This window comes from Saccostrea cucullata, unplaced genomic scaffold (assembly GCF_032062105.1).
Source record: "Saccostrea cucullata isolate Sc308-1 unplaced genomic scaffold, CSIRO_AGI_Scuc_v1 ctg6637, whole genome shotgun sequence".
NCBI classification, from domain to species: domain Eukaryota; kingdom Metazoa; phylum Mollusca; class Bivalvia; order Ostreida; family Ostreidae; genus Saccostrea; species Saccostrea cuccullata.
In genome coordinates, this window is record NW_026937183.1 from 50,072 (window position 1) to 76,652 (window position 26,581).

At 34.0% G+C, this 26,581-nt stretch overlaps 1 protein-coding gene and 1 long non-coding RNA gene across 2 annotated transcripts; both read right to left on the bottom strand.

Moving 5' to 3' along the window:
* Nucleotides 1-5,603: 5,603 nt before the first annotated feature.
* Nucleotides 5,604-9,798, bottom strand: LOC134247483 (uncharacterized). Its single transcript, XM_062729840.1, has 3 exons — nucleotides 9,455-9,798; nucleotides 7,702-7,774; nucleotides 5,604-6,913 (listed from the first exon to the last, which is right to left on the bottom strand). The coding sequence occupies exons 1-3, from the start codon at nucleotides 9,747-9,749 to the stop codon at nucleotides 5,770-5,772; spliced, it is 1,512 nt and encodes a 503-aa protein (XP_062585824.1). The 5' UTR covers nucleotides 9,750-9,798; the 3' UTR covers nucleotides 5,604-5,769.
* A 6,552-nt stretch (nucleotides 9,799-16,350) lies between these two features.
* Nucleotides 16,351-17,422, bottom strand: LOC134247484 (uncharacterized). The gene is made up of 2 exons (XR_009987863.1): nucleotides 17,185-17,422; nucleotides 16,351-16,818 (listed from the first exon to the last, which is right to left on the bottom strand). It is a non-coding gene; the product is annotated as an uncharacterized LOC134247484 (long non-coding RNA).
* Between the last annotated feature and the right edge of the window lie 9,159 nt (nucleotides 17,423-26,581).

Here is a 26,581-nt window from a genome sequence, read left to right on the forward strand (position 1 = left end):
TTTTTAAATGAGGCAAACCATACTTATATTTTCTCCCGCAATATATATGCAAAAGGATGTAGAGAATTTGATTAAACATGTTTTCAATTACTTGATTTATTTAATTGGCGGCATTACTGGGTTTTTATTTTTTCTCCATAAAAATGTTAGCAAGAAAGAAACGTCAAATAAAATATCTAGAACTTCGCGTAAAATAACGTCATTTTGACGTTACTGAAACTGACACCAACACCGTGCGCAACGTCTATACAATTCATCTTCAATGGATTAACTGGCTTCCGCTTCTTAGTGGCACATTATCCCACGACACAAGACAACGGCCCACAGATCTATTTCCTGTTCTGGGATGTGGTGCAAACATTCGAGAAGTGGGGGTTCCATGTAATATATATGCCTCTATCAATAGGTCTTTCATAAACATACACTTTCCTTCACCCTCCTCTACTATGGCAGTCTTCAATCCATTTACATCCAGTTGCCTTTCTTGCTGACCCATTACATCTTTTAAAAAAATCTGAAACAATGTATTAAGCAGAGGAATATGTAAATGGCACACTAGACGCCTTTTACTAAATGACAATGAAATCACCTGGAAAACTTTTATAGATGCATATGATTGGGACAAAACACATGGACTCTCCATTCACCACAAACTCTCCCATCAACATCTACACCTCAATTCTGCTGATACATTGAGAAATCACCTAGCAGAGGAGTGTCTCAATGCTGATATGCTCCACCTTATGAAACAGTACCAGGAAAGTTTGGATATTGGGTCAACTGCCACATCTCGCTGTGAAGGGCCAATAAAACTTCTGGAGCAGACATCCATTTTGATTGACGTATTCCATGACCGCCGACCAATAGCTGATCTCAAAGATGAAAGACTTCACCAGATTTCAAGTGTTTTTTCATTTTTCCTACAATGGGAAAAAGGTGGGTCAGCAAAACAGTTAATGTCACATGAGACACGAGAAGATGTAAAATTTCTCCTTCATGGATTTCAGACATCATAATCAATGAGATCAAGTACACTGTTACCCCAGGCTTCATAAACAGCGATGTCATTGAGTACATTTTCTCACAACAAAGAGATGTCCACCATGGTGCTGGAATGAATCCTAATTATCTTCAATACTGTTATGCTACCAATAGCATAACTTTGTACCAAAGTGTAGTGTCCAAAAAATTAAATTCAGCCAGGATAAAGTCGAGCACACAGGGTGGATCTGCTCTACCATTTAAACAGCTCTCTAATGAACTTAGTATAAAGTAAATATTCAGAAAAAAATACTGCATGTAACTTACAATCTGTATTCCTGTCAAAATAAGACTGCATGCCTAAATATGTACATAAAGGGACAATGTATACATGTACATATGCTAGTAAATATATTTATTGTATCAAATCTTATAATGAAAAATGTTTAATGCTTTTAGTTTTGCACATAATCAGTAGAAAATCATACTACCATACATAAAGGTGTGAATTTATTTACCCCCCCCCCCCCCTTGAAAGCAAAGTATAATTGACAAACAAATACTTGCATAGTAAAGCTGACTTGAATTGTTTAAAAAAAAGTTAAAGGTGCAATTCATATATTTATGAGAAATACTTACAATTCATCTACATACCGCTATTTGTTGATCCAATATCTTTACCAACCGCAAACGCATGTCATGAGTCCACATGGAAGGGGCATCATAGTACATAACAGGAACATCATAATGAAGTGCCAAGTAACTATCACAGGCACATAAAGAAATATATTTCTCTGGTGCCAAATTAAGGTAGAGTGTTTTCATCACAAGCATGTGATAAATGTCCACATGCATATATGTAGTAGTAAACTATGTTGGGAGTCAAATTGTCTCACTGAGTGTAACCCGGATTAGGCATCTTTTCACTACTTAGAATGGCTTCTTTAAGGGGGATGTACAAGCTATATTCGATCAAGTCTGGTGTAAAATAAGAAATACCAATAATGTGCTTAATAATCTACCAAACTAGCCCAAAGTTTATGGGGCGCCGTTTTTGGTATTTACTGCCAAAAAGTGATATCACCTATTCGAATAGGTGATATCACTTATTCGAATAGGTGATATCACCTATTCATTTCCAATAGGTGATATCACCTATTCGAATAGGTGATATCACTTATTCGAATAGCTAATATCACCTATTCAGTTTGAATTGGTGATATCATCAACTGAATAGGTGATATCACCTATTTGAATTTCTTACAAAATTAAATAATGAATGCTCCCTGTAATACAGACTACCACTGAAACCAAGAAAATTCGAACTACCCAGTTTTCAGTTTTTCCAATTTTTCTTAAAGTTTACTTGATAGATAAGTGAAATAAATTAATTTGTGAGCAAAACAAACTACAATTTCTATTAGGGTTGATTAAAATTAAATGCAAAACTGTAAGACTCGTTTACTTTCACTTTCGTTTTATAACTTCCGGGTATCTGAGCGTTCTTGGAGACAATTGGATTACCGCTTCTCATTAGGTTTTAAGCCTCGCAGTGGACTAGTAGGGGCTGTCATGTCGTTTGTTTTCCGATTATTGAAAAGGAGAGGAGAAAATGGATTGAGTTATACAGGCAAACAGCCTTTAATCGCTTTATTGTTTTATAAAATGACGTACAGTACACACAACTACAAGCTATTCTGAATGGGACAAGATTAGCGAACATTTTCAAGCATAAAAGGAATATTAATATAGTTTTTAAGATGAAAACGTGTGTTTTCAAACTAAAGGGATCCCCAAAGATTGGTTCTATAATTTTATTTCATTCATATACACAACTTTTTTCAGTTATTTCCCTTAGTAAAATTTCATCCCGATAGGGGTCGCAGAGAGCAGCCGCCATTGCATCCGTGACGCTGCGTTTATAAACAAACTCCGTAGCAACAACACACGGGTGAAACTACGAACTGTTCAACCGTAAATATTGGCGCAGAAACAACATTTAATTTATGAAAATCTTGTAAATTCTTTCGTTTGCCTTAAATATGAACCAATATCAATGTGAAAATTGTAAAGATCGAATTATTTCCTCGCCAAAAGATGTCAAACCACAAGAATGGAAGGACGATATACGGGAGTGGCCCCAAGTTGAGTATGGCGATATTTACAATTATTTAATTTTGAGTAAGGCGTGTGATGGCCAAGGGATGAAAAACTACAAATCTTTGGACAGTTTCAATTATTTTAAAAGTGGTTCCGTGGGGAAAATTCTACATTTTGTTATCAACAAAACAACAGTTGTTTTAAAATCTGAAGTACGCCCCTCACAAAAAGTCAACTCGGAGTTTCATAATGCATGGATTATATGTGACATGGTTGGCACGATTTTTAGTGCTGGTTGTTCATGTATGGCAGGGAACAGTAAAACGTGTAGTCATGTCGGTGCTGTGCTATGGAAAATTGAATATGCTGTGAGGTCAGGACTAACTGGCAAATCCTGTACCGATGAACAAATGCAGTGGAACAAGGGCTCGACGCGAAACCTGGAGCCAGGTATTCTTGAGGAGATGGATTTTAAAAAACCTAGATACAGCAGTAGTGAAGTAAACAATAATGATGAAAAACCACAGAACCACAAAATCAATATTCCCTATGTTTGTATCCATTCAATCCTTTAAATATTTTGTACAAAATAGTGATCTTCAGGAATTGTTCTCAGTAGAGAATTCTCTTTTAAAAAAATCTGTGCAAGCTAAAGTGGATACTCTTCAATTCAAACCTTCATCTGAGCCTCATACTGAACACTCTGCAGAACTAACATGTAAAAAGTGTTGCCAATTTTTTAACAAGTATATAGAACTTACTGAATCTCAAATCAAGTTCTTATCTCATACAACCTTTTCACAAAGTCAATCAGAACTGTGGCATAACAGTAGAAAAATTAGGATAACAGGCAGCACTGCTCACAAGGTTCCTATCCGTGACACTACAAATAGTGATAACTTCATTAGAGAGCATTTATATCCTTCCTTTAAAGGCAATAAATTCACAAAACATGGACAGATTGGTGAAAAGCTTGCAAAACAACAACTGCGTTTGGCTGGAATACAAATAGAAGATGCAGGGACCATCGTTTCAGGTGAAGATCCCTGGCTCAGTGTTTCCCCCGACGGAATAATAACTGATGATGATGGCACACAGTGTCTTTTAGAAGTAAAATGCCCAATACTACAAAATGACCAGACCCTTGACAGTTTATTTACAGCTGGTAAATATGATGTTGTAAAATCATTGCAAAATGATTCTTTGTCCCTAAAGCAGAGCAGTTCACGAGGATATTATCTTCAGATACAATTGACTTTGCATGTTACACATCTAGAATTGTGCAAACTTGTTATATGGACAGCTAATGAATACAAGATCATTAATGTTCAACATAACCAACAGTTCTGTCAATCATCAATTTTAAGGTTACGTTTATTTTACTTCAACAAACTTTTACCCAGAGTAGTTGATGACTTTGAATCTGGCAGATTAAAGATTAGTAGAATATATGAAAAATTTTCAAACTGATGCAAATAAAACTTGTTTCTAACATAAAAATCAAATATCTTTTCATTCTGGGGTAATCATTTATTACAAAATATAATATGTACACATTTTTTCAAAAGTTTGGTGCGCAGCGACATCAAAAAATCAATGTCTGATAAAAAAGTAAATTCAAATAGTTAGTAGAAGCGTGGAGGTCAAGAAGCTTAAACAGTATTTGTTGACCGACATGCAAAGACTTAAGTGTGCATGAATGTACCGGTACTTAACTTCACATTAATGGAGTTTCAATGTTTTTTTTTTAAATGAACAAAAGAAATTCGTTTTTTTTCTGTATAAAAAATACTTGTACTGTGATCAAAATTGAATTAACATATTAAAATTTTGGCAAACTACAGATTGGAAACTAAGTGAATTTAGATTACTTGTCAGACATAAAACTTTTGTACTCACTCCCATGTTATGCTCAATAATTTAAGAAATCAGTCAGAATGGTTTTTACCTTAATACAAATGATGTGCCCAAGCACAGTATCTTTTTTAACAAATATTGGTCCAAATTACATTGACAAATATTATAATAATGTGAAAACATTATGTTATTATAAAATAATATCCTATTGCAACCTGCTGATGCAAAGATATTATAAACAAAATTGACAGGTATAAACTGATTGCAGTAGTGTATAGCCCTGGGGTGGGACAATACACAGATCTAGGATACAACATGATAATGTTACATATCTAGATGCATGCTACATGATACAATACAGACCTTGATAATATGATTAAGTAGAAAATGTAGCCAATTAAAACAAACTTAATATCTTATTTCATATTTTTTACTTTAAATGGACAAATTTTTCTATATCAAATCACGGGCTTTGAAATCAATATTTGATGTTCATAAAATTTTTTGACTAGAAATTTACAAAAACAATATAAATTGTACATATTGCCAAACGTCTATACACAAGTTGATTAAAATAGTAGTGTAGTTTATCAAGAACACTTACTAAAGATTCATTCTTAAAAAGTCATGTACATTGATATTGATTAATGAAAGTCTGTAACCAAGTTGAGTTTATGAAAAAAAAATTTCAAAAGGTTGTTTGTGAAATGTTTCGAACCAATATTTTAATGCATGTATTGTAAACCGTATCTTAGATAATAGTATGTATCAGTGTATCGTCCCACCCCTAGTAGTGAAAGCTGAATTTCATAATATACCCATAATCATTATTTACTCATCATCATCTTTGATAAGGTCAGATCTTAAGTTAACCAATGCAGCACAAACAATCAAGTATTTACTGAGTTTCTTCACCGAGGTAACTGGAACTATCTGACTCAATATGCGGAACACCTTTAATCGTCTAATAGCCCGTTCAACGTGAATCCGTACCGTGGCAATTCTTCTGGTCTCTGTAACATCCTCTTCTGAAAGTTGGTCTTTACCTTTTGTAAAGGCTGGAATGTTAAGTTTCACTTTCAGAGGAAAGAGTAGGTCATCGATGGTAAAACCTCGATCGGCCATGATTTCATCCCCAGGAAGAAGGTAATTCAAAATCCCAGATTCTTCCACAATTGCTTTATCACTAGACCTTCCTCCAAAGCCCTTAGATATAAACATAATCTGACCATGTGGTGCAATACCAACCAAATACTTCCCTGTGTTGTTGGACTTGTAGTGACTGTACGTTTCTCCTCTGGTCTTCAAGTTTTTTGCTTGTTGAATAAAAGTTTCTGCACAATCAATGATGACTGTTGTTTTGGGAAAGTTCTCACGAAAAGACTTTGGCATGGTTGCTCTAATTGTTTCACGTGGAAGCCAAACTATTAAGTTTTTTAGTTTTGAAGCCATAAAAGAGAGTCTTTGATTAAAAATATTGCATGCATGAGACTCAGATATACCAAATCTGTTGGCAATATCTGCAAACAGTAAATTAAGTCGTAATTTAATAAGAACTAGTAAGACTTGATCTGACACAGGCATAGTAAATGTCAGTGGGTTGTTCAAACTTTCCATAACACGCAAAAGAGTTCTAAAAGTCTTTAATGGCAGTCCTGTGTAAAGTAAGGCTAAGGAGTTAGTTGTTATGTCAGCAGCACTGAGACGTACGTGTAAGGTGTTGCAGTTTACACCTTTTTCCTCCATCTTGATGACTCTTGTTTGTGTACCTGAATTCCTGGATCCTGCAAGGAATGGTCTTGCATATTCATGTTCACACAGTGTGAGATCCGTCCACTGTGTGCCTGCAGATCTGCTTTCTGTCATGCTCGTTTGCACAGAAGAAGATGTCATGTTTGGTTCAGTCTGAATGTTGAGGGTTTCAAATTCATCTGCAGCAGTAGCAGCCAGTTTTTGTTGTTTTATAACTTCTGTCCTGCAAAAAATATTTACAGTATAATACAAGAATTGACAAACATAAATGCAAAATCATAAATTACAAGTTCTCTTAATAGATAGTAATTCAATTTTAGTTGTAACATGTCATTTGATTGGTAAAATGGTTTTATCCATTTTGTATAACATAACTTGCCTACGTCACAATGAGTTACGTCAAAAATGTATTACTCCACTTGACGTTAACGTTTAAAATATGCGATATTTGAAGCCTTTTACCAAAGGAAAATATGGAAAAATTGTCTCATATCTTCATTGAAACTAAATTAAAAGGTATGAAGCTTATTTCAACTTATGTTATACGATATAACATAATTTGGTGCGGTTTATAAAAGCGTAAACTGCCTAAAGTTATGTTATATCGTATAACGTAAGTTGAAATAAGCTTCATTCCTTACATAAAGTTGTAACGATACAGGAATATATTGACTGTAATGATCCTGAGTTTCAACAATACGCATATCGTACGAATCATCTTTTCAGAAAGTGATAGCAGAAATTTCCTTTACAATAAAAGTTAAAAAAACAAAACGCTCGAAATTGACCATTATGACCATTCTCATAGAGTATCTCCACATATTATACGGGGTAACTTTCACACTAACTTATTTAAATTTGGAAGTGGGGAGGGGGACTGATCTGTTGCTGTCAGGTATCTCTAAAAATAATATCAAAATAATATCTAATTTTCTGAAGTTATTTTCAATGGCAGCAATACAAAATATATATTTATCACTGCTCTTTCATTATCTGGGGTCTCACACATACCCATCCGTCTTTTGTTCTGCAACAAACTTCCTTTTCAAAAGTCGACGACCAACTTTTATGGGAGCTTCATAACCTGTAAAAAATTTCTATAAATTATTGATACTTAGGCCAGCATTTTTTTATTTTTAGGTTTACGAACATCAGAATGAAAAAGTCCCGTAGGAGGAGGAAATAAAAAAAAAAAAATTATATTTTGGATACATTATCGACTTTTCTACATTAATTTTTGCTTCTTTTTTTATCCTCTCCAAACAGGCTTCTTGCCACTGGACACATAAGGGTTACAAAGGGGAAAATACAACCTTTAATTGTTTATTTCATCATCTACTAGTTGGGGGCAGTGATATAAATCTTTTGATGTTGGACAAAATACAGATTTTTTTTTTAAAGATCAATTTTTCAAATCTCTTTTCATATATCTTCATTTTTGTTTTTAATGTGTGTTAAGTAGATATTGTTCTAAAATTTTAATATACTCGAAACCTATAAAAGTAGTAATTCCTTTCATAAAAAAGATAGGGAGTAGGCCCAAGGAGTATTGAGGAGTATGGTGGAATTTTTTTCAATTAAGTGTAAAATAATTTTTCTGGCTGCCATAAACGATACTACATGCCTGTATATATTTGTATATTCTTGCTTTTAAATAGTTGACATATTTTATTTCTTTAGGCTATTGTTTATTTCTTCCTCAAATGGACTTAACTTCTCCCCCAGTTTTATTCTTTACATCTGATGCATAAGCAACCCTTTTCTGAAGAATGATGCTAACTTAAAGACTGTAAGCTATGACAGAAACCTAAACAATGTCTCTGAAATAGCTACCATGGGCAGTTTTAAACCCGTGGGAGGAAAATAATTTACAATTACAGATAGTTACTTTTGAATACGGATACATAATTATCTCACCAACATGTCAGTTTGCAACAAAGTCGTCAGCATTTTATTGTTCTCTGAACAGGTGAAACATTTGGAATGGCACTCCTATCGATAAATATTTACATTAAACCAAGCTTTAGTGCTGCTATGGACTTGACACAAATCTCCCTTTATTACCCGCCATGTTCAAACCGGAAGTACGAGTTCGTAAATTTGAAATCTCGACCCCGACTCAAATTTAACATCGGAAAGAAAAAATTCTGTTTTTCTCAATTTTATTTTTTTTCTGAAAATTCAAAAACTTGAGCGGCGGGTTTGTAAACCTAAAAATAAAAAAATGCTGGCCTTATAAAAAAAATCATTTTTGATGTATCCCCTCCTCCCAGCAAGAAACTTTTAAATAAATTCTTTATACTTTTAGTTGAGTTTTGGTGCATTTTTCACATAATTTTCCACATTAAATAGACAAAATCTAGCAGCATTTAACTTGTAGATCACTGAACAGATGAATAAAGGAGGTATGGTTGTATCAAACAACCACATTACCACTCTAAGTATCTTGTGCATAAACATAAATTGTGCAAACTATATAGTAAGTTACCATTTTTTCTTGAAACCCACATACAGTTCTCTTTAAAAATTTAATAGTGTGCATATTATAACCCGAAAAAATATAAGGCATGTAAACTATATGCTATAGATTATATTTTGTGCTTGCATTTACAAATTATTTCAAAACGTGGTAAGACACAGTAAATTAATAGTATGCCTTGTTTGTGAACGCGTCGTTGCAAGCATCGTTCTACTTTCACTTTACATCAATGTCAAATCTATTTTTAAACATTATGTATGCAGAGTTTTTATGTCATAAACAAACCTAAATTCAGACTGGGTATGGGATTTCTTGCAGTTGGTCGCCCATCTATAAAATGTGTTGAACACACAAACACATTCTTCGGCAAATCATTGCGATGCAGTGCTCGTTGCCATCGAAGTTTTTCGGGCTCCGCTTTAGGCATCTTGTGAAGGCTGTATGGAACAATGCACGGACAATCTTTGTGGAGAATGTCACCGTGAACTTTGCAGATAGAATGCTTCCACAAATAAATTTTTTTTCTGTTGTTAAAACAGTTAAATACCGCACACGATTCGCCCCCTCCATCTTTATACATCTTTCACGGCTCACGGGTTTCACGGTTGTAATGGCGGATGCATCACGTGACATGTGATGGCTACACTCTGTAACTATGACGTAATTGCGGGAAAAAGTTGTGTATAGCTCAAGGAACAATAGAATCAGGTCCTGATATACATGTACTGTAGAATCAGCTGAGAATGCAAAGTCATTTAAAACAAATGGGAAATACATGTACATGTACCCAAATGCATCCATCACGCGAATACAGGGTTGATAACTCATTAAAACATGATCCTGATAGAAATAATATTTATTATATAATTTATTAATAATATTATGCATATAATTATCATAACAGTAGATATAAAGTAGATGAGCTATTTATGTACTCTATCCTGTTGATCCAGAAATAAAAATGTCAATCATTACTTCTTGCATGTACACAGGCACGTATACATTCAATTTCAATTTCTGTATTAACTGTAAAGCTTTATGACCCCATTCCCAAATACTCTTAAAATTATGAGACAGGCATTTTTTTCCCTAAAATAGGAATTTATGAGCAGCGGCTGAATTTCATAGCGGGGGATGGGGGGGGGTGCAATAGTAGGTAAAGGGTTCTTGTGGCTGCATTGAAGGGAAAAGTACTGGCGGGAGTGCAGGGGCAAATTACGCCCCCATAAAACTGAGGAAACACCTAAGGTTTTTCCCTTTGATTTTAGAATAGCATAAGCAAAATTTCATAAACAAACTCAAAGACTTTAAGAGGGAAGGGGAAAAGGAAACAGGACAATGCTTCAACTTAATGTGTCATCTTTGTACTGGTATCTGTTAATGGAGTTTATCTCATAGTTCTCTCATATGACAACTTCCAAGTATGTACTGATGGAATTCATTTTAAATCAGGTACAAGGTAAATTTTTGGGCTGCACTTTTCTTTACTTTAATATTTTAAACTTACTAGTTCAGTATCAAATTCACAAAAGCTCACATACCATGGTAAATCAAGGGAGCATATAAATGCTAGTTTAATTTTTTATTATATTTTCTTTAAAAAAATCAATAAATAACAAGTTATTTAACTTATTTACAAGAACTTTTCTCACACTGTGTGCCTTACATTCATTTCAACGATTGAAATGCTCATTCAACATTTATAAGTAAGTTCTGCATAAAAACTGTACAGAATGTTTGCACATTTGTTTCAACGAATAATCTCTTCTTAAAAATTCTCAAGAATATCAATACAAATATTGCATGCTTATTTTAATACGCTATAAATACACTTCAGAACAAATTTAATTTAATTTATATATTTGGTAGTTACAACTTAGATGTGTATTTAGTTTTTTATATAAAGGATGTACACAAGCATGTTATACAGTATGAGTAAAACTTGTTTAGTATAAACACAGATACATGTATTGCAAATTCTTGGATATAGCAAAGTTATCTCGTATCCCCTCCTACATAAATTTAAAAATTCCCTATACGGATATAATGAATTATGGATATACATGTAGCAAAGTAATTTCATAGGTCCCAGTGACTTTGCTATAACCGAGTTTTACTGTATTATTGTTAATTCTAGTATTCAAGAAAGTATTCACTTTTTTTCTTGTAGATGATCACTTCCACCTGATGTTTTTCCAGGTTCTTGTGAAAAATGTTTCATCTGGCACCATTCCACTATAAATACTTTGCCGATGGAACTGACATCAATCAAATGCTCACGACACTGATAATTCATTAATTGGAAGAGAATTTCCTTTGGGAAAAACAAACTGTTTCAACATTTTTCACCTACAAGTTGGTACTGATGAAATTTTGTTTGAAGGAAGCTAAAGGCTAATGAGTACTAAAAATACAAGCCAGATGAAATACAAAAGGGTTGATACAAGTCATTTAAAATTTTCTTTTCTTTGCAGGTAGCGATGAGTGCACTGAAAGTATTCTCAGGATCTCGTCCGACATCAAAGGTACAACTGGTCGCTGTGCTTTCTTGGTTATGTAAGCAGGCATATTGTTAAGGCGGTGACATATGTAGCTCCAAATCCAAATGATGCTTGACTTTTCATTCGGTTTATAAGTAAACCTGGATTAATATCTGATGCAGTAATATAGAGCCATGTCATGTTTAATTTCATCTTACCACTGTCACAAAGTACTGAAATAAAAGCAATTTTGATTTAAATATAATTTTTTTTGTTTTCATAGTATGTTCATGTAACATAACACTCTACAGAAATTCAAATAAATCACAAATTAAATAAGTATTAAATGTAAATCTTTTGAAGATGAAGGTTTTGCTTTGTTTGATTCTTTGCTGATAGGGCCACTTACCTTTAATAATGTCCTGACAGGTGAGGTACATGGCTGGTATTCATGCTGGATAAGTTCTCAATCAAAACATTTCATTGCAAGATGTGCAGACAATAACCTGTAATTAAGCAAGCCTTTGTAACATGTCATTTGAATTTTGCATAGTTGTATGCACACCTGATAATAATTAGGTGCCTGACAAATAATGAGTTATAACTCTGGCAAATATCTATTTATTTGATACAAATTGGAACCTTCTTCGTTAAAGCCGCTTAATCTGAAACAAGCACATATTATCTTTCACAATAAAAGTACGTCATTACATAGATAATATATAAAAATAAATTATAAGATGATTTTATAGGTTATTATGTTCCCCAAACGAAGTTGGGGAACATATTGTTTTTACTCTGTTTCTTATTAGGGTCTTCCGTCTTCAGCGGAAGACCCTTCTATTATTCTTATGTTTCTTTTTCACTTTTCTTATTAAGGTCTTCCGTTTCCAACGGAAGACCTTTATGTTATTCTTAGGTTTCTTTTCCAGTTTTTTTCTTTTTTTTTCTTACTGATTTTGTGCACGCGAGTTCTCGGAAACGGCTCGCTTGATTTTCATGAAATTTTCAGGGCTGATTGGACATGAAAAAATCTAGACATATATTTTTTAATTTTGATGACGTCACTTCCGGTTCCGAGATTTTTGCATTTTAGTGAATTTTAGAGGGTCAGTTTGTCCGCGAGTTTTCTCAAAAACGGCTTAAGATAGAAATTTGAGATTTTCAGTGATAATAGAGCTATAAATGTAGTTGTGCGGAACGTATTTCATATTCACCGAAATTGCTGTGTACGGAAGCTCGTTATGGCCCGAAAATAGTCCTTTCGCGAATTTCAAAATATTTCACACCTTTTCAACGATAGCTTTTTACCTAGAAATATTTTGTTAAAACATGTATAACAAAAGAAGTGTAGAATTCCAAGATCTTTCAAATGATATCTCGAAAAAAGGGCTGGCCCCTAAAATGGGGGGCCTAGAGGGGCCGAAAGTTTTTTCTTTATATCTCAAAAAGTATTGAGAATTTGTAATACGTCAAAGAAGCAAAGTTGTTTGAAATGTCAAGCTTAATCCACTGGAGTCGTCAAAATACGTCCGGCATCGTAACTTCCGGCCAAACCGGAAGTAGTCGGAAAACGCGTATTTTTGCCGTTCTTGACAAGTTTTTGGATAACATATGTCTTTGGGAGCATAGAAATTAATTTTCCGTCCGTCGGCGTCACTTCCGGTCAAACCGGAAGTAGCAAAAAATAGCTTATTTTTAAGGTTTTTGATGCAAAATTGAAATTATAAAGTCACTAGAGACGACTTAGCTCATTGCTTTCTTTTTTGATGTCACTTTCGGCACTTCTGGTCAAAACCGGTCGGAAGACCTACTCGTTGCTTTGCAACGAGCTTTGCTCTAGTTATTATCATTTTTAGGGTCTTTCTTCTTCAGCGGAAGACCCTTCTATTATTCTTCGGTTTCTTTTTTACCTTTATTAAGGTCTTCCGTCTCCAACGGAAGACCTTCTCAATATTCTTCGGTTTCTTTTTACCTATTATTAAGGTCTTCCGTCTTCAGCGGAAGACCTTCTTGTTATTCTTAGGTTTCTTTTTCACTTTTATTATTAGGGTCTTCCGCTTCCTTCGGAAGACCCTACTGTTATTCTATTGTTTCTTATTATTCTTTTTTTTTTCCCGCTCGACTTTTGACAGGCGATTTCTCAAAGACCTTTGGACTGATCGTTATGAAACTTTCAGGATAGATAGCTTGTAGTTAAACCTATTTACACCTGTTTTCAGTTTTTTTATGCATGCCTTTATTTGTGAGTTATTGCCCTTTAATTGAAAATTTTTGATGTCTCGTTTCCACTGAAAATCTCAAAAATGACATAAGATATTTACATGAAAGTTGGAGAACTTGTAGCCAATACATTGTAGATGTGCACAACGATAAAATTATATAGCTGATTTCTTAAAGTTTAGAAGCTATAAAACGGCAAATTTTAGTAATTTTTTTTCATTGAATTTTTGCTACTTTTTGTGTAATAACTTTTAAACCGAGAATAATTTGGTAAGAAATATAAAACAAAAGTTGTGGGTAATTACGAGAGCTTTCATATTTGATTAACGAAAAGGGGCTGGCCCCTATAATTAGGGGTTAATAGCTCATACACGCTTTTTTTTGATGGCTAAAAATATTGGTATATTATGAAAAAGTTTGACTGAAATAATTTCGAACTTATAAAATCTTGTCATTTGATATAAAAAGAAATAAACTTCCAGCTATATTTAATTGTTTTTTTATAAAACAAGTACATATATGTGAGAAACCTTTCAGGAACAAGTTGTCTACTATAGCCAGCCAAGCCTTTACTGCATACATGTGCACATTTTTAGTTGATGCATCTAAAAGATATAGTTTTGATTCGGTGTTTCTTTGTTTTCTTTTTATTCAAATAATTTTAAAATGTGATGATGTACACAACAATAATTAGTACCTTGTTTAGAGGATTTTTTCGCGCTTGTTTGTAAACAACGCGCGGCATTGTGGGAAATAGGAAGGTACTAAAGACGCGATGTACTAAACACTGATTTGACCTGATTCAAATTTGTCTGTAAATGTTCCAAACAATTGAATTTTTGTATAGCATATGCCTCGAAGTCATAAAGTCTGTACATAAGTAATTTAAAATACTCAATATTACCATTTAATTAAAAATTAAAACGTCAGGTAAATATCAGGTCTCTAGTATATCCCGTTTTTAGTGTGCCCCTTCGAGTCGACGTCGGCCACATGTTTGCCATGGTTTACAAACTGAAAATAGAATGATTTGTGAAGTTGAACATTTTCTCACAAAGAATCCGTTTGTAGACATGTACACACATTTAATCTGCAGCTACGAAGTACTTTGTCACTTCTCTGGAACATTATTCTAAGCAGAATTATCCCTATTCATATATTCTAAGAATCTTGTGTGAATTGTTTACGAGGAAATTCTGACTGTCACATTAACAAGGATGAACACTCTTGACTCTGCTTCGGATTCCCCAGTGATAATTGTATCGAGTGATGAAAGAGCTGACGGCGACATTTTAATGTATGATTGGCTTGGACCATTGGAATGAAGGTTAGAATATTTTTATTACTTAAAATTTACACTACTGATTACATGACAGTGACATACATTGGTGTTATTAGAAATACACAGACACACCGATATATTATCTGTTTTACAGTTCAGACGCTCTCTGTTTACCTTGTAAATCCCCACAGCTTTATATTTTATTTTTTTTAAATTTGAGGATGTAATTTCAACAGTCCTACTATCTATCATAGTGATCATACTCTATAATTCAAACTGCACTTAATGTTACAGAATATATTCAACTAATTATATATTGACAGTGTGACTGTAAGGGTGAGGGCAGATACTTATTTAGTTTTAATTTAGATTGTGCTTGTCAAGCCGCATTTGACATTTGGTGCATCCATGCTCAGTGTTCACACTGAGAGTTTATTCAAATGTTTAATTCGAATGAATTCACTGCTCGTTAAATTACTTCCCATTAGCTCCATGTGAACATGAGTAAGGATAGCTAATTCAAATTAAATAGAAATGAATTTTGAATGTAGCTTAAACATGTTAAAGAAGCTAAGCACTGTGTGTCCAAAGTATACTGCAGAAAAATTGTGTGGAGCAATGTGCAAGTCACAATCTTCTTTTGCCAAGGTCTTATCATAAGAGCTCCTCCTGCGAAATGATCAAGAATAATTCTTGAACTTTTAAGAAAATTTCATGAATTATATTCTTGAATCAGCTCATGAATTGTTCATGAAGATCCCATGAAGTTAAAATTGGACACTCATGATTTCATGGATTTTATTCATAAAAACCAAGTTCAAGAATATTCAAGAATTATTTGTTGTTCATGAACAAACTTGGATTTTTTAATTGCCTGCAAAATGATCAAGAATAATTCTTGAACTTTCAAGAAAACTTCATGAATTATATTCTTGAACTTTCAAGAAAAGTTCATGAATGATATTAATAGCTTCAATGCATTTCATGAACTATTCATGAATAATTTGTAAAAGTTATTTAGGAATGTTCATGAACTATTCATGAATGTTCTTGCTTTTTGTAAACAAAAATGTAATAAATTATGCAAAATGAAAAACTGTAAAAGAAAATATTTTAATAGCATCTTGAAAGATTTCACAGAATTTTTGTTTTCCAATCATGGTAACAAAATCTTTGTTCAAGTAAACAACTCTGATAAGTGATATCGATAATAAATAAATTATGTAGTTCATTCTTAGTAAAATTATGAAAAATTTAATTCAAACACGACTCTTTGCAGAATCCTTAACCTTACTTGGTCAAGAGGAGTGTGGGTTCCTTATTCAGCGTATTTCAGAGTGTATGCCTAAAATGGAATGATTTTTAATCCAAGTCTCACTGTCTGGCAGAAAAGTGTGTTCAGCAATTAGGGCATCAGCTAAAAGGGCTTTCAAGGATTTTGAGATGAGGTGGTCAAATAAAAAAAATCTTATTGGCTTTCCCTGTGGAATTTTCAGAATTTCATCACTTGGATACTTTGATCGATTACGATTCATATTTTCATCCATTTCTTTTGTTTTTCTTCAAGATCCTGGATTTTTTTTTTTTTTTTTTTGGCAGCCAGAGTTTTTTTAATCTTCTGATCTCAACTCATCAACATTATCTGTGAACTGCTTCTCTTTTCCCTACAAGAACAAATATTTTCTGAAAATGCTCATATATGTGAAAACTTAAGACTAAATTTTTTTTTTGCATATTTGTTTCATTTAATTCTGCATCATAGGCACTGCCATATTTTAAAGCATTCCGAGCGGTAGGCCTAGTTTAGCCAGTTTCCCTTGCCCGCCATGTTCAAGATGTTATAGGTGAACAGGTTGAATTTTTCAATCTTTAATTATTAAATGTTACGTAATTTGGTTGGATCCTTACTCATAACAAAGTTTGACAAAACTATCATTAAAAAAGACATAACTGAACTCTTACAAATAGACAGTAACATCTTGACAAATATCTCACAGATTCAGCAATTGCCTCCATTTTTTGTAACTCACCATTAATATCTGCAGTTATGAAGTAAATTGATCCTCTGGATATTCCTTCTTCGTATTCTGTTATTTTCTTCAAAGGTTGACAAAGAATGACTAGATATACGCTAATAATCTTCCAATTCTACCGATTCACTTTCCAACGTCTCGCGCGTTTCAAAGTTTGCGCCTTTTAAAAAGTGTCATGCAGAACTAATTAAGAAATAGTTTCGAATTGTCAAGATTGTTGTTAAACAAAAAATAACAAACACTATCTGAATGAATTTTCACTGATATTACTTTTTTTAAAATAATATAGGGTAGTTATATCATTTATTGAATTGGATTTTTTACGTTATACCTGTAGAGCCACAGTTTCGTATTTTCAAGTATGGCCGCCTCCATATCAAGAGGACAACAAATAAATCTTGGGAACCACTCGCCCTCAAACAGAATACCCTGAGCTATGAAAGTGTATAGGAGAATAGACTACAAAATATGAATGTGGATGATGTCATAGATACTTCACAACCATGCAGCCTGTGCTGTATCATTTACACACGATGTACAGAAAAATGTGTGACTTGATAACTGCATCAAAATATAAAGCGTTTGACCCAAGAATAGTACGGACAAGAGATATGATTTTTTAGCTGTCAATAAATCTATGCAGGGTTTTTTCTATGTCTTAAAAACAAGGGCCTGGGCCTTTCCAATTGGGAAAAATAGCGACATTTGGTTGATATTGGGAAAAGTATCATATTTAATATTTTTCTGTATAAATTCAAATAAGAGGGTTTTTGTTTTATTTGCAAAGTATTTCTTTGACTTATTTTGCATTCAGTCAATCAGTTTTGGGAGAATGCCTTTTAGATTTTTATTTGGAACAAAACTTTTGATAAAAATGTTACTGCGTTTGAACATTTTTTAACCGGTTTGTTTGTTTCGATTCTCTTTTGGGAATTTTCTTCAATGAAATTGGGAAAAACACATTCTTTTTACCATTGGGAATGGGGCCTTATACAGGCCCCCTACGACCCCTAAAAAACCCTGCTATGATACGTTTTTATGAAGATTATGAAATTTTTCCTAGACTGTAAGTCTGTTTCATTTTCTTACAACTTGTTAAAAGTGTGACAAATTGAGAAAATTCAGTCGAACAAAGTTGTGTCGTGAAAAATGAGATAATTTAAAGCACAACATTAATATAGCTGGCCATTTTAAATGATGAAGAAACATTAGTAATTCAATATGAGAAAAAAATGCTGTCAATATTGATGCAGTGTTCTATAAATTACGATCATAATTTAATTTCAATCTCCCTTCTAGTCAGTACATAACAGAGTTTTATTATCCTGAAGAATCTAAGTTACTGATTCGGAGAGTAGAAAATAGTGATTTTAACCTCTTATGTTCTCCTACTTGTTTCTGATCCAATACTTTCAAAATCAAAACAAAAGCATGTTTCCGTATATCAGGTTTTTTCCGCGTCATGTTTTTTCCGCGAATCAGAACCTAAATCAGTATATTAAATTTACGCGAATCAAATTTTCACTATTTCAAAGTCCCAGTGATTATATTATTAACAATTGTTTAAGCCTATGAAGGAATTGGATGTAAAATGTAAGGTTATTTTAAAAGCTAGTGTAAGTAGTGTTACAATATAGGGGTGAGAAATAGATCGATCGACCTTCACCTCTTCAATTTCGGAAGACACGCTCAGCTGATTACACACCTGTGTTGCGTACTAACTCTCAAATCCACAGAGATGTAAACATGTAAACAATCATAAGTCATTTAATGTTCCTAACTGACTAGCAGCTCATGTATAATTAGTTTAATAGCTTTTGCAAGGAACGTGACCCATACAATTAGCTAGCTTGTCAATTAGTAAACAAACAATAAGGGCTTATACCTATTATCGGTATCTTGCGCTAGCTTGTCCTCTGATCCCTCTATTTCTACCTTCTACGATATAGGCATTAAGAAATAATTCTACTACAAGAAGAAAACTTTGTATTAAATTTACGCGCGTACGCTGTTTTATTTTCCGCAATTGAGAACTCGTCGCCAACAAAGCGGAAATTGGATACACGCGGGAAAATCCTGATATACGGTATTAATTAAACCAGGGTCTTGTTCAACAATTGCATCTGCATGCAAAAATTGTATTATGGGAGTAATGAGTGTTTTCTGGCGATCGTTTGTGACAATTATTTTTACATTTTTTGTCTTCATGAAAATTCATGAACATTCATTACCTTGAACTATTAAGTTTTTTTCTTTAGACTGAAAATTAACAATATTCATATTTGTTCATCATTTGTTCATGAACCATGAATTATGAATGTTTTCATGAATTTTATTCATGAACAACTTTTATGAACCTGTTAAGAATCCTTTAAGAACCATTCATGAACAATTATGAACAACTCATAAAGGTTCTTAAAATCATGAATATCATTTCGCAGGGGTCGCATTATGGGCAGGGATTTGTGCTGCTGTCTGGACTCGCTATAAATAGATGTTCTCAAAAAGTCTAAATTATTTAATATCATACTTTACTGACAAAAAAGGACAAATATTGCTCAGTTAAATTGCAAAAGAAATTTGTTTAAAAAAATTGTAATAATAGAAAGTTTGCTTTTTTGTTTGATAAGACTGCTGTAATGGTTTAATGTTTGTTTATTTGCCTTAATCATACATTTTTCAGTCATTTCATGGTGCCACCACTTGGGATGGTATTAGCTGCAAATATAGACTTGTACTCAGCACTTATTGCCTTTAAGAAGTATGAGATCCATTTTGTGCTAACACCTACCGTGACACAGAATCTTGGTTTATGCAGTCTCATAGGAGTAACCTGTCTAAAGCATTTAGCAATGGGATTGGAACCTGCGACGTAAGGTTCAGCTTCTTATTGATACTTTGATTTATAATATTTATTTGAGAATTTCACTCATTCACATACTTAGAGATGTTGATATATATTGTTGAATAGCATCAATTTAGACCTTTACTTAGCTAAGTAAACATGTACTGTGAGGTTTTTAAGGTCTCATTCATTTTATATGCCAGATGCATGTTAAGGAACATTACTGCATAAATGTTTTTGTCTTAAATTTGAAGCTCTTTACTAATATAAAGATATGTTAGTGTTAAACCTCTTCAAATTAGGGTAGACCTTTACTTTAAACTCAGCAATGTGAGTGTGTTGTGTGAACTTGTGTTAGCAAGACAGTGTGTTGTATGAATTTGTGTTAGCAAGGCAGTGTGTTTTGTGAACTTAATTGTGTTAGCCTGACAGTGGGTTGTGTGAATTCTTGTTAGCTTGACGATGTGTTGCGTAAACTCGTGTTAGCGGGACAGCGTGTTGTGTGAAATCGTGTATAAAGTGTAAGTGTGACAGTGTGTTGTGTAAGCTCGTGTTAGCTAGACAGAGTGTTGATTGAACTCGTATTAGCGAGACTTCGTGTTGTGTAAACTCCTGTTAGTGAGACTGCGTGTTGTGTAAACTCGTGTTAGCGAGACTGCTTGTTGTGTAAACTCATGTTAGCGAGACAGCGTGTTGTGTGAACTCTTATTAACAAGACAGCATGTTGTGTGAATTCGTGTTAGCGTGACAGTGTGTTGTGTGAACTTGTTATCCTGAAAATTTGTCGTGTGAACTGGTGTTAGAGAGATAGTGTGTTGTGTGAACTCGTGTTAGCGAGATTGCATATTGTGTGAACTCGTGTTAGCCAGACTGCGTGTTATGTGAACTCGTGTTAGCGATATTGCATGTTTTTTGAATTTGTGTTAGCATGACAGTGTGTTGTGTGAACTTGTGTTAGCCTGACAGTGTGTTGTGTGAAATGGTATTAGGATGACAGTGTGTTGTGTGAAATGGTATTAGGATGACAGTGTGTTATCGCAACAGCGTTTGGTGCGAACTTGTGTTAGTGAATAGTGAGACAGCCTGTTTTGTGAATTCGTGTTAGTGTGACAGTGTGTTGTGTGAACTCGTGTTAGCCTGACAGTGTGTTGTGTGAAATGGTATTAGAATGACAGTGTGTTGTGTGAAATGGTATTAGGATGACAGTGTGTTATCGCAACAGCATTTGGTGCGAACTTGTGTTAGTGAATAGTGAGACAGCGTGTTTCGTGACTTTGTGTTAGTGTGACAGTGTATTGTGTAAACTCGTGTTAGCGTGACAGTGTATTGTGTAAACTCGTGTTAGTGAGACTGCGTGTTGTGTAAACTCATGTTAGCGTGACAGTGTGTTGTGTGAATTCATCTAAGCATGACAGTGTGTTGCGTGTACTTGTGTTAGCTAGACTGTGTGTTGTATGAACTCGTATTAGCGAGACTGCGTGTTGTGTAAAACTTGTGTTAGCAAGACAGCGTGTTGTGTGAACTTGTGTTAGTGAGACAGCGTGTTTGTGAATTTGTGTTAGCATGATAGTGTGTTGTGTGAACTCGTGTTAGCCTGATATTTTGTTGTGTGAAATTGTATTAGCGTGACAGTGTGTTGTGTGTAAGTGTGACAGCGTGTGGTGCGAACTTGTGTTAGTGCGAAAGTGTTTTTCAGTGTTGTGATGGCAAGCTGTGTGATAGCCTAATGGCGTCTTTTGTGTCGGTAAGATGGCACGCTTTTATGAAAGTGCTATTGAGCTTTAGCAAGTGGCCCTATCTGGACACGCCTTATTATAATTGATCAGTTCTCAGATATACAGTGAATTACCGGTATTATTGTCACCATGAAATCAGCATTTACAGTTGCAATTACCTAGTTAGTAATCATAAGATATTGGTTTGCCAGTTTTAAAATTATGGTGTTCCAATGATGTGAAGTTGCAGTGTGTTAGCATGTTAATTTCAACAGACTGCCACTCCAATGCAGCTTTAAACAACACGCTGCTGTGTTTACACAAAACAAAATATCATGCAAACACAACTCTAAACAATCTGTTGAGTGTTAGCTTCACTGCATGTTGGATTCAGTGTGCTGGCATACTATCACTGACGTACATGCTAGCACATTGTCACCTCGTGCTAGTATGTTGTCATAAATACTCTAGCACATTATCCTAAACCCACTAGTGCATGATTACTTTGCACTTGTATGTTGTCTTATTAGGGGATAGCATAAATGACTGCCTTAATTGGTGTAAACTTCTTTTAATTGATGAAAGAGTACATTAAAATTTACAAATTATACACAGAAAATGTGACAATATCTTATCTCTCAATTTGATAATCTAATTTATAATCTCATGAATTGCACTTTTTATTAGTAAAAGAATTATAAATTAAAAAATTTCAATTTCTTTTGGATAGGTGTGACTCATCTGAATACTGAATTTTGATACCAAGCATGACCATGATTTGCCAGAAGATCATCTGTTTGGATGTGACATGGAATAAACAGCATAGTGAAAATAAGTCAAGTTTTGGTTTGTGAAGACAATTTAAAACACACTGTGTATCATTTTTAAATTTTGATTTGACAACATAAATCCACAAATATGAACATATCAACTGCTCTCAGTTTTTCAAGTGAAATAGTTTTTGTAACAGAAATACATGTACCAGTAATTACATTGGAATAAATGTTATTTTTCAATATAATAATATTTTGTTTGTGTAGCATGTTGACCTCTTTATTAAGGTCTTCTCTTCAAAGTTTAGACTTACTTATTCTAATGATTAAGATAGATCCTCTGTCTTCAGCAGGAATATAAGATCTTGTAATACATGTATGTGTATTTTTTACAGTATAATGTAAAAAAAATTGTTATTTTGGCACATACAACTAATTAAAGGCATAAACATGTGTATGATTCCAAGGAATTCAGTACATAGGGCATGTACATGTAGTTTTCTAAAACAAGATTGAAGAGATGTCCAGTCGCATTTCAATGTCAACTCCAAAACTGTGCCTGTTGCATACTTATTAGCCCATCTGAGCTAAAGGAACCAGTAAATTTTTTAAAAACATAATTTTATCCATTATCATCATTGTCTAAAATTTCACAATATCATTTTCCAGAACCAAAGTGAAACTTGGCACAGAGCATCCTTAGTGTAGGGGATTCAAATTGTTCTTATGCAGGGCAATACCTTCAAAGAGATTTGTTTCTTTAATGCTGTAAATGTATTATATTTAGCTTGTACAATATTTGGTGGAAATTGACTTTTGAATAAGTTAGCGTAGATATTCTTATTTATGTTTATGTACAAGACTTTTAGCTTTGTACTTGATTTAGTGATTGCTGCATTCCGCCAAAGCCGCTAAAAAAGAATACACAGCCATATGTAATATGTTCATAATATACCTTTCAGAGAATTTTACACTCCTATTGAGGTACCACCAGTTGCTAGTGGAAAGCTTCAAATTCGAAACATACACAACACATTTCTGTGCGTTTATTATAAAAGTATTGTTCTACTTACTGATTGCAACTAATGAAGATTGTTCATCGTTATTGTAAATACATTTGGATTTTTTGAATTATTATATAATTTGTTTATTTTATTTACCTAGTTATATTGTATATTAAATGATTTTAAAGCCATTTTTAAGATGGTAATGTAGCAAAACACTTATGTTTCTGTAGTATGACACGTTTCACAAACATAATTGCAACAAACATGATATATCCGATATCAAAAGTCATAATATTGGAAGTTAAACTGTTGTGGATACGATTTCAAGAATGCTGTTAGAGAGAGTACCCTTTAGACCTCATGCTCACACCAAATTAAAGAATTCAAGTAAGGGTTTTTGAGACAAATCGAAAAAGAGAATGTTAGCAAAGTTGACAATCTAGACAGAAACATTGAATCTTTTGCTTATCGCTAGGAAGGAACTCGTTGCTTTGCAACCCATTATTATTATTAATTTTTTTCCGATTTGATGACGTCACTTCCGGTTTGGAGATATTGTCGATTTTATAATTTTTGAAGGGTCAGATTGTCCTCGAACGTTCTAAAAAATGGCTATAGATAGAAACGTGAAAATTTCAGGTATGATAGTCCAAAGTCTATAGATATGTAAAATTTATTTCATTTTTATCTGAAGTGCCGCACGTCGGCGCTCGCTATGGCGCAAAAATAGTCCTATCGCAAATTTCAAAATTTTTATCACCTTTTCTAGGATATCTTTTTACCTGGAAATATTTTGATAAAGGATGTAGAACAAAAGAAGTGTAGAATTCCAAGATCTTTCAAATGATATCTCAAAAAAAGGGCTGGCCCCTGAAATTAAGGGACTAGAGGGGCCAAAAGTTTTTTCTTTATATCTCAAAAAGTATTGAGAATTTTTAATACGTCCAAGAAGCAAAGTTGTTCAAAATGTCAAGCTTAATCTATTTGAGCAATCAAAAAACGTCCGCCGTCGTCACTTCCGGCCAAACCGGAAGTAGTCGGAAAACGCGTATTTTTGCCGTTCTTGACAAGTTTTTGGGTAACATATGTCTCTGAGAGCATAAAAATTGATTTTCCGTCCGTCGTTATCACTTCCGGTCAAACTGGAAGTAGCCAAAAATAGCTTATTTTTGCATTAATTAACATAGTTTTAGAGGAGTCGAACCATTTTTAGGCATTTTTTCTCATTTTTGTGAAAAAAAAAGCTACTTCCGGTCAAACAGGTGGGAAGACGCTCGTTGCTTTGCAACGAGCTTTGCTCTAGTTATTATTATTATTATTCTTACCAATTTTGTGCACGCGATTTCTCGTAAACTACTGGGCCGATTCTTATGAGACTTTCACATCTGATAGGTACTGATCTGAACCTTATTGGAAAATTTTTTTGTTGATGACGTCACTTCCGGTCGTGAGTTATCTACAATTTCCTGATTTTAAAATGCAATTTTGTCTGAACTTAGCAGCGGAAACTGCTTAAGATATGAACGGGAGACTTATTTGAGATGATAGTTCATGACTTATAAGCTTTTTGCAGAATCATCTTTCCGTGTGTCATCAATACTTCCAGTAGCTGCGGAAACAGATTAAAAAACGCAATTTTTCAACTTTTATTAGCTCACCTGAGCCGAAGGCTCAAGTGAGCTTTTCTGATCACACTGTGTCCGTCGTCCGTCCGTCCGTCCGTCCGTCAGCCCGGTCGTCTGTCCGTCCGTCTGTCCGTCCGTAAACTTTTCACATTTTCGACTTCTTCTCAAGAACCACTGGGCCAATTTTGACCAAACTTGGTACAAAGCATCCTTGGATGAAGGGGAATTTAAATTGTTAAAATGAAGGGCCAAGTCCCTTCACAAGGGGAGATAATCAAGAAAAGACAAAAAAAAGGTGGGGTTATAAAAAAATCTTCTTCTCAAGAACCACTGGGCCAGAAAAGCTGAAACTTATGTGGAAGCATCCTGGGGTAGAGAAGATTCTAAATTGTTCACGTCATGACCCCCAGGGTATGGACGGGGACAGAATAGGGAATCAAAATTTGACATTGAAATATGTAGAAAATCATTTAAAAAATCTTCTTATCAAAAGCCAATGGCCCAGAAAAGCTGAAACTTTTGTGGAATCATCCTTGGATAGTTTAAATTCTAAATTGTTTAATCAGGAGCCCTGTGGGTAGGACGCTGTTGTTTGGTTTTTGTTTCGTATTCTTTAGATTTTCTCCCGATCGGGCTCGGTATTCTGAATATTGCAATATCCGATATCAGAACGAGGCTCTTTGTTATCAACGGCCACGTTGCGTTGGGCGAAAGAAAGATTGCAGAAAGCTGATCCAATTTTAACTTTAATTGATATACTTGATTCGTATTCGTTCATTTGTAGAGGTAATATTTTGAACATGCATTAAACATCGAACCGATTCATTGATAGAGATGGTCCGAGATCATCCTGATGCAATGTTTTCATAATTTGCATTGAGACTCGAGAGTTATGAATTCAACATTTTTATTTACTCACTACTCAGACTTATTCTGCAATCAATATCGCCGACTAGTCTGGCGATTTTATAAACGAAGATATTCATTTTAACGCCATGTTTTGTGAATACCGATGTTTATTGACTTTATTCACCAAGCTTGAAAAAATTATGCACAATGGACACGATGGAAACTCGCACTGTACGCATAGGCGCCCGGCATAGGGGCGAGATATAGGATGTGGCAAAACAACTTATAATACAATATTTATATTTTAATTGATAAATCAAAATCGAAATGTACAGGTTTAGGAAAAAACTTAAAGTCTATCAAGGAAAAAGAAAAGCATGGTATAACTTATGAAGTGATGCAGTCAGTATTATGGGATCCAGTTATATTGTACATGTATTTGAAGTATCATGCCATATAATCTGAGACTCTTCTTGCCCTGGATCATAAAACAGACGTAGACTTAAGTCAGATTTTCAACATAACCACTTGTAGAATGTTTATTAACTACATGATTAATTAAAAAATTTGCAAGTAACAA